At 41.9% G+C, this 8,908-nt stretch overlaps 1 protein-coding gene across 1 annotated transcript; it reads left to right on the top strand.

Annotated features, from left to right (window-relative positions):
• The first annotated feature begins 290 nt into the window (after nt 1-290).
• Nucleotides 291-4,036, top strand: tmem74 (transmembrane protein 74). The gene is made up of 2 exons (XM_085421775.1): nt 291-420; nt 1,062-4,036. Exon 2 carries the CDS (start codon nt 1,129-1,131, stop codon nt 1,972-1,974), a length of 846 nt encoding a protein of 281 aa, XP_085277901.1. The 5' UTR covers nt 291-420; nt 1,062-1,128; the 3' UTR covers nt 1,975-4,036.
• The last annotated feature ends 4,872 nt before the right edge of the window (nt 4,037-8,908 follow it).

Here is an 8,908-nt window from a genome sequence, read left to right as displayed (position 1 = left end):
CTCCTAATTTCACCAAGAGACTTTTCTTTTTCAATTTGTTGATGGCATTTGAGCTTATACATTATTTACGATATTTCCAAGTATAGTGCGCTTTACAACTATTAACTGGCATTTCGGTGCCATTCATAAGGATTTCCCTCAGCCCTTCAAGTCTTGGTTTCTGTTGACGGACAGCGATCGCAATCGACTCACAGATAGCAGCGCTCCTTTCAGCGCCACATCGTGGGCGTCGCAGGCTGTGTGTGTGTGGGAGGGACTAAGGGGAGAGCTCCCCTCAGTGCAGCCGGTCTGCCAAAGCACTGAGCAAGCTCAGAATATATTCAAAGCATATCTACCGATAAGGCTTTTTTTGTCTGCCTCCGTTGTGTGGTATCATCCGCTGTGACGGAGAGAAGTCGAAAGGGATGCTTAAGTAACGCGGTGAGTTTATTTCTGTTTATTAATGCAGCTTGAGGAGGATTGAGGGGTTTTTTTTGTGTGTGTTTTTTTAGTCAGGGATTAGAAAAAATATGCATCGCTGGTCCAACCCTTATGCAGAGGAGCATCTCATATCTTACGCTGAATCCAAATTAAGTGTGCAGGACGATTAGGGTATATCTTAGTGGTGCTTTTATTTAAAGCTACTGATGCTTTTTTACTGTAAGTATATGCACTCGGGCTGATAGTGGTTATGAATCTCTCTGCTTGCAGGGATTAGTTATAGCTCAGTTTCACAAAGGTGTTTATGGATCAAGCACTGTATATTTTAAAACAGAATTAAAATAGATAGCTTAATCTCGATTTGTACGTTTTGCTTACCTAATTGGATTAAGAGTCATTTGGCTAAGCACTGGCATATAAGCGCCTTTTAAGGTCCATTCTTAAACCATCTCATCAACTTTAAAGTGGTTTTTTCGTCAGCATTACTCTATTTTAACTATATGTGTATTCTTCATTTTACGCACAAGTTTTAGCGCATTCGTGAATTATGAAATATGAGAAAAAGAAGAATGCTATCTACAATGACATGAATCTCATTTATAAGCACCGTTAAACTTAGACGTGGTGTGTGTTCTTAATAGGGATGCTGTGGAGTGAAAACATCGTGGGAGGAAGGCTCAGAGTGAACCAGCGGGTGGTGAAACACGAATGGCTTCCCCAGAGCTGCTTCCCGCAAAGGAGGGAGGAAAACAGCCCGACATTTCCGACGCCCTTGACCGCGTTTCGGCCAAGCTGCATGCCCGCAAGTCGAGTGGATCAACAGGAGGAGCGATCCCGGGGGAGGGCGCCTGTAACCCGGTCCGCAGCTGCCATGGCCGGTGTCTTTCAACACCAAGGACAGCGCAGCGCAAGGCGGGCGCGGAGATTAAACTTGGTCACCTCGGTGAGGAAAAAATTCGAGTTTGTTGCGACGAGGAATTAGAGACATCTTTCACCTATATCGACGAGAATGTCAACCTGCGACTGGCCAGCCCGGAGTCTAGTTGCAAAAGTACTCACAGAGCCGTGCGCAACGGCGAGCCCTGCTCTGAGACTCTCCCCGAGTTTTCTTTTATGTCCGAGGATGATCTCTCCTTCGGGGAGGGCTCCGGGAATTCTATTGACTACGGCTTTATCAGTGCAGTCACGTTCCTGGTAACCGGGATCTCGTTGGTGATCATCTCCTACGCTGTACCCAGGGATGTGGTGGTGGACCGCGATAGCGTGTCGGCGAGAGAGATGGAGAAGCTGGAGATGGAAAGCGCCCGGATAGGTGCCCACCTGGATCGCTGCGTCATCGCGGGACTCTGCTTGCTCACGCTGGGCGGCGTGGTGCTCTCCACGCTGCTGATGATCTCCATGTGGAAGGGAGAGATGTATAGAAGAAAGGTCATCGCTTATTCCAAGCGTTCGGCCAAACTGTACGGCTCGATCAACCTGAAAACTAGATCCAGTCCCAGCCACTCATCCGGGCAGTATTCCTTAGAAGATGAAGTGGAGGAAACTATTACCTAAGCTGCTGCTCTGCATATAAAAGAATTGTGATTAACTGGGATATAATACCATTCACATTGTCATTCTCTAACATATACTGTACTTATAATTTCAAACTGTAAGTTTGCAACATTTTTATCTAATAGTGTAGCAACAGATCAAGCCTCCAGTTACATTTCCACGTGGCAAAAAGAGTGAACAAGAAAAGCATCCAAAGCAGTTATTACCAGAAATCTATTATTTGGAATTAAATTATTCCCAAATGATCTTTTTATGACTAAACTATTAGAAAAAAAAGTGCAGGGAGAGCATTAAGAGCTTTGTGCCACAAACATTGTATTTATTTATTTATTTTTGGCTCAAGATACAATCCCTGAGAGCTTCCATTTATTACTAAGGTTATTCCGTTGGTTATTCATATATAATGCAAACACCAAAATTGCACATAGGCACATTTCAGGAAGTAGGGGGATGCTTGTGTCCCCAGAGCAGGAAAGTGGGAGTAAGACGGGATGTATCGTTGTCCCTGTTTACTGTCACATGGGCGAATAGGCTCAGCAGTCCACATGGTAATATCCAGTGACAGTCCCTCTCTGGTGCAGTGCTGAGGTAAGCCAGTAAGGCTGGCTTCATGCATCTAAGCCAAAGCTGCACATTGATTTGATAGTTATGACAAATTTGACTGCAGTTGACAGCCATCACATCCACTCTGCACCTTCCTCTGCTCTCTGTTGATCTGCCCTGCTCCTCTTTCTCAGCTTCTTGCCTCACCTTCTCGCTGCCACAGCAGACTTCCCCTCCCCCTGCAGACCTTCAGCATATTTTAGACTTACACGCCTGCGGGAGGGGTCCCAAAAGACCACAACCCAAGTGCCTGTTACGTTTCAAGGTTGAGCAAGCCTGTGCTTACCAGTCTCTTTCCATCTTCTGCTACCTGAGGATGGACTTAAGAACAGCTAATCACAGATGAAAGCGCTGCCCTATTTCCCAAACGGAAAGCTGTCACTACTTCAAAGAGCTAATTACCTCTCTTAAGTGATGTCTCACTCTTTTTTAAAAGGTTATGTTTGATGTTATCACACTGATTTGCTGAGTTAAAAAAGAGAGAGAGAAAAGAAATGCAGGTGAGCACATAGAGCTTAGGAAAAGAGGTTTATCCTGTGCAGACTTGCTAAAAATGTTAATGCTCTAGTGACCTGACAAGGTGAAGACCTGCTTCTGTCTCTTGGTTAAGGAGGAATTCACTTTGGTCTAGGCTTAGTCTGAGTTAAAATAACCTTATGTTTCTCCTTGATGGTTTTTAATGCAGGCTGAAAAAAAACCTATTAAAAATCTCACACAATTGTCTTTAAAAAAAAGTCATTTTTTGCACTTAAGGCTCATAAATCATGCATGAAGCGCTAATTCTTATTTGCATATATTCTTATGAACAGCCAAATGTTGCATTCTGCAAGACGAGTTCAAGTGACTCTTACTGTTACCTTAGTTTCTTGTCCTTTCTTTTCTCGGGCTGTGTGACCCTATTTCAAGGCTTACATTCAAAACGACATGAGTCAGCCTCTATTAATGAGATGCGGAGGCTTATTAGTCGATGGTAAACAGCTCGGGGCTGTTGCTGTGCTTTTGTTCGGTTGTATTGCTTCTATATACTGTCAGAGCATATACATGCATTCTGAATGACATTCAGTTGATGGAAGATGGGAGATGATGGAAAAATGGCCTGAGATGGTAAGATTAAGCAAAAGACATTTATGTATGAGCCCGGATTTTGTCAACAATGGACTAATGCAAGTTTTTGTTATTAGAGCATTTAATTTCCTGTGTGTACATCCCTGAAGAGCAACCATTACATTTCAAAATTGCAATAAAACACTAAATGCAGACATTTCCAGGAAAGGTAATAAAAATTAATGATCCAAATAAGGCAAATTGTCCTGTTCTCTTCATAGGAGCTGTAAATCTTAATCATATTTCAATGAGAGGGCTTTCCTGGTCTCGTTGGCTGAGGAGGTGAAGTGCAACATCCAAGTTAGGTTGCTAGATTCTCATTTCTTCCCACTTCCTCTTTCTTTCACACTCCCCAGTAATTCCACATAAAATGAAACCTGTTCATCACTGATAGGTCAACACCAACGGAGCCACTGCCAAAAATTCTGAATGATACTATTGAGCAATTGGATCAAAATCCAGAAATATAACACTGCACTGCCTTTAATTTACAAATGTTGCAACATCTGTGACAATGTCACTCTTGTAACACACAGAAGGCCATAAATCCCAGAGGGGGGCACACATCAAACTCACATCAAAGAGCATCATGTGTGGTATATAATGCATTATGCTGTAGGTTTTCACATACTATTCTTTTCCTGCTCCCATTTTTCCTCTGTATCTCCCATTCTTCTTTCTGTCCTCCTCCTCACAGCCAACACCGGGCTTCCCCTCATACAGCCAACTAAATGTGTTCGGGGGATTTAATCAGGGGATTTGCTTGAAGCGACAGCATTTTACACGCCAAGCTCAAGTGTATTTCCAGAGGTTTCATGCATAAGCTCTTTATCCTTCAGCAGTGCACAGCTAAATCACCCTTATTGATATTTGGTTGACTTCTCCGTAAGTCGATCCTTTCGGGTAAGGCTGAGGTGCAGTCAAACTGCTGCCATCAGCTAATTTCCCAAAGGTGATATTACACTCCCCATCCTGTCATTGCTAAGACTACACGTATGTGTGTGAGTATGGGTGTATTTATATGAGTTGGCATAGGTGTTACATGTCACCTTTTCTAGATTAAAGAGTTGCTGACCTGAAAATTTCATTTCAAACTGTTTCTGTGGACACAGAGTCCAAAGATGGTCTACAGAGGTTTTAAATGCAGGCAGTGGATGAGAAAGCTATATTATGTATACATATATATTCGGTTATGTCTGTCCATCATCAAATGTTCTCCTTTAGATGTATTAGGATGTCATAGTGGAAATACATTTTACCAGTCTGAACTGCAGGGTCAAATTCATGCTGCACAACACCATAAAACATCGTAAATGTCAACAAAATGACAAGCATGCACCTGCTGCCTCGATGCCCCTTCTCTAGCTTCCAGTATTGGAGACTTTTCCATTGAAGACTGCTCTTTGGCCTCTCCACACATCAGATTCTCCACACAGAACGTGCACGAGAGGTCAGTTTTGTGTGCAAGTTTGAGCAATCAGAACACACCCACCGCACTGGAAGCGGACCAGAGGGCCACAAGGACAAGGGGAGATTAGCCAACTTTAAATTGGATATGATTTGGGATTTTTATGGGCAAAGTCACAGAACTTGGTGATCAAACTGCTAATTCCTAAAACGTTTAATTCTTCTTCAATTGTTGGCTGTGTAAATTTTTGGTGGTTTCTGTGTCTTTTAACGAAAAAACAGAAACAACTGGCTCTCATTGGTCATACATATTAGATACTGTACATTCATGGCTATCCTGTGTCTGCTCTCTGTCTATCAGTGGAGAGTGAGGCCCACAAAAAAAATTTCCATTCTGATTGATTGCTTTGGAGGAGAAAGCTAAAGCCAAACTCTTCGGGGATATGACTTCATTCTTGGTTCTTCCCTCCACCACCGTACTAAGACAGGATATTTTTAGTCAATATGCATATTGGATTTTTTGGAAAGCTCATTGTCCGCAAAGCTCACTGCTATGGATGCACTTAGCTGGGCTGTTTTACATTTAGACTCCAAGAACATCCTTGTTCAGGCTCATCCAAGCCCCTTCCCACGGTTTCACTTTTAGATGACATCAAAGCTTTTGAAACAAAACCCTATTCTTACAAGAAAATACCACAACTACTGCTCCATGTCAAATCGATTTACGTCTCTGGTCAGCCGTGTTCTGCATGGCTGACACTGAAACAGTCCTCAGAATTGCTCTGTCACTCCCTCGCTGGCAAACCTCAGTGATGCCTCTTTAGCTGCCTCATCCCACAGTCGGCAATAAGGCTTGCCATAACCAGATACAAGAACGTCTGCAGGGCCATTTCCTGTGTTGTACTTGGCACCTTAAAATCACTTTCTCAGACGGATAAACTATCAGTGCTTTGGCTGCTATGGTGGATGAGAGAGGAAATGAGGTGATCGGTTAGATCAATCTTACAGTAAAACCACTCAGCCGCTGCAAGGAGGCAATGCAGGTTACATCTCTCTCCCTGTGTCTCTCTCAGCCTCTCTGATCATCCACTACAGTGAATTTTTAATGCGCTGTTTGCAATGGCAGAGGCTGTGCCCCTGCCAGTGATGTGGTTACACAGTGGCTGCTTTAACAATACCATTACCATGAGATTTGCATTGCGCTCAATGCCTCCTCAGCTTAGCAGATGCCTGTAATGCAGACGTATTGCACAACAAATCATAGGATTTGTTCACCTCTTGATCACCTCGCTGTTTAGCCCCTTCTGTTGTAAATCACACAGTACTGCTGGGATCTATTGATTTAATTTGTATCAAATTAGAACAATTTCACCAAGCCAAGAAAGCGGTTTGTTTTTCTTCTACGACGTTGGAACAATGCAATGGAAATATTCAGCACATTTACATCTATACTGCCTCGAATGATTGTGTGTTTCTATTTTTTCAGCTGTGCTTTAAGCTAAATGCCAGTTCTAGCATGTGCACAGTTACTATGTATGCTGATGTGTAACTAGTATCGTGTTTATTATACTTATGATAGCATGCATTCTGCTTGGGTTAAACATAAAACGCAACTCAAGAAGATATGGAAATAGGATCTGGTGAGCATGTGTATGTGCATAAAATCAGTCTATCCCTAGAGCATAGTGACTAGTATCGCAAGAAAAAAAATCAGGAAGCTGACCTTTCAAGATCAAATCAGCAAGCTTGTTGTCTTTGCTTCTACTGACAGCAAAACTATTGCCATAAAAGCCTGCCAATATAATTACATTTCCATGTTTGGATGAAAACTGCAGCTTGCTGATACATCCACAGATGTTTAACTCAAAGAATAATACTGTTTCCACCTCCAGGAATAAATCCAGTCTCCTTGTGTTCATTTGTTCATTTGCAGTTTCAGCTCTTCCTACATGCCGCTTGAAAAACAGAAATCAGCATTATCTGGAATTCAGCAGCAGATAGAGGATAGACTCTGGAGGGAGTCAGCAGCAGTGTTTGGTCTGAGGCCCAGACCAAAAGCAGGCGATGCAAAGCTGACTGCAGCACTGCATTTCATTTTCCCTGCAGTGTTGTGTTACTGATTGGTATCAGTCTGCTGAGAGATGATACTGACTGGTGGAGGGAGGGAGGTTGTCGATAGGGTGAATACACCTTGAAATCTTAAAATAAGACCTCTTTTATTGATTATGTTGTGCAAAGTCGGTCATTTCAACAGCAAATAGATCGGGTCCAGAAAAAAAGAGAGAATCTAAATAATAAAAAGAGCTCCCTTTTTTTTCAAGAGGTATTCAGAGTCTTTACTTTAAGTGAATTTGCAATAACATAAATGTGAAGCTACAAATTTGTAAGTAAATATATTACATTAAAAACTAAAAAGCCTTATGTGAAAATGCCTTACTCTGGGTTAATTATGCATTACAAGCTTTCAAAGAATTATAAAACAAATATTGCATGAGTGGTAGCTTTCCAATGAATTGAGCCTTAGCTTGAACCCACAGCCAACAAGCCAACAAGCTCTCCAAAGCTGAACAAAATGTAAAGAAAGGACAGCTTGATAAACTGAAACACAGAGAGGACCAAATAATGAGCTTGTTGTTTTCATTTATTTCTTGTGAGGACAAAGAAAATGAAAACAGTTAAAAAGGCAAAAAAGGGGGGGCTGTGGGGGGGAGAACAGACATTACCATATTACCATTATTGAATGGCAATGTCTCGGTGCAGTGACTCCCAAGCAAGGCGAGTGGCTCCAGCAGATCACAGGAACAACATCAGAGCTCTCTGTCCAGAAGAGCGCAGTCCTAGGAATAGCAAAGTTACCGCGCAGGACCCTCAAGCTCCCAGGCCTCTGGTAGAGGACCCGAGCTTGAAAGAGAAAAACTGCCTGCAGTGGCGGGTGAGAGGAGAATATATATATAGTTTGACACTCCAAATCCACAATCGATCTTTCTGTCTTCAAATTGAGATTGATACTATACTTTAAGACATTAGAGGGGATATCTTGTGTCATATAACTTCAGTAGTTGGCTGCAAGCTCAATGCTAATTCTTTACTAATATATAACCTTTACTAAGATATAACTTTTGTGGTATCACTTTTTTCCACCAGGTCACCAATGCCACAAGTACGTTTAGATTTTTTAACCACATGCTTGGTGAAAATTATATATATGGGCATGGTAATTGAACTCCAAATTCCAATATTCCAATATCCCAAACACCATGTGCATGTGTGGAAGTTAAGAAGTTAAACATTTCTTTTTATTTATTATATTTTTGTTTATTTTAAACATTTATCCTAAAAGGCCGAAGAAGGCCAGAGCTGGGACTTCACGAGCAGATCTGATTTGATGTGAGCACTTTAGGCTGAACCTGTTCAAACTCAAAAAAGGTTTGGAGAAACCTGTGAACAGTAAAATGTTTGTGCAACCTATTGAAACTGGACATCATGAAAAAAATATACAGCTGGTTTGAAAGCCAATGCTCAACAGCGAACCAATTTACCAATAATATTATTAACATTATGATGGGGAAATCGTTGGAGGATGTTACAGCAGAGGAAACGTTTATCTTCATGAACAGTCACTTCTGCTTATCTTGTTCATTTGTACCAGTATAAGTATAGAGTCCTCAGAGCGATATCAGTTACATGCACCAAGAAAAGGATCGCTGTGCTAGAATTACAATCACCCATATACAGTAATATTGCCGTCAGTGATGATGATGCTTCACCTTATTGCCTGAAGATGGCAGCATTGGACCTCTCAATGAAATCCAAAGCCCAT

Source organism: Rhamphochromis longiceps, linkage group LG11 (genome assembly GCF_057381845.1).
Source record: "Rhamphochromis longiceps isolate RC_006_pf linkage group LG11, R_longiceps_female_GT1.1, whole genome shotgun sequence".
Classification (NCBI taxonomy): Eukaryota; Metazoa; Chordata; class Actinopteri; order Cichliformes; family Cichlidae; genus Rhamphochromis; species Rhamphochromis longiceps.
Note: the sequence above shows the minus strand (reverse complement) of the source record. Positions and strands in the feature narration are given on the sequence as shown.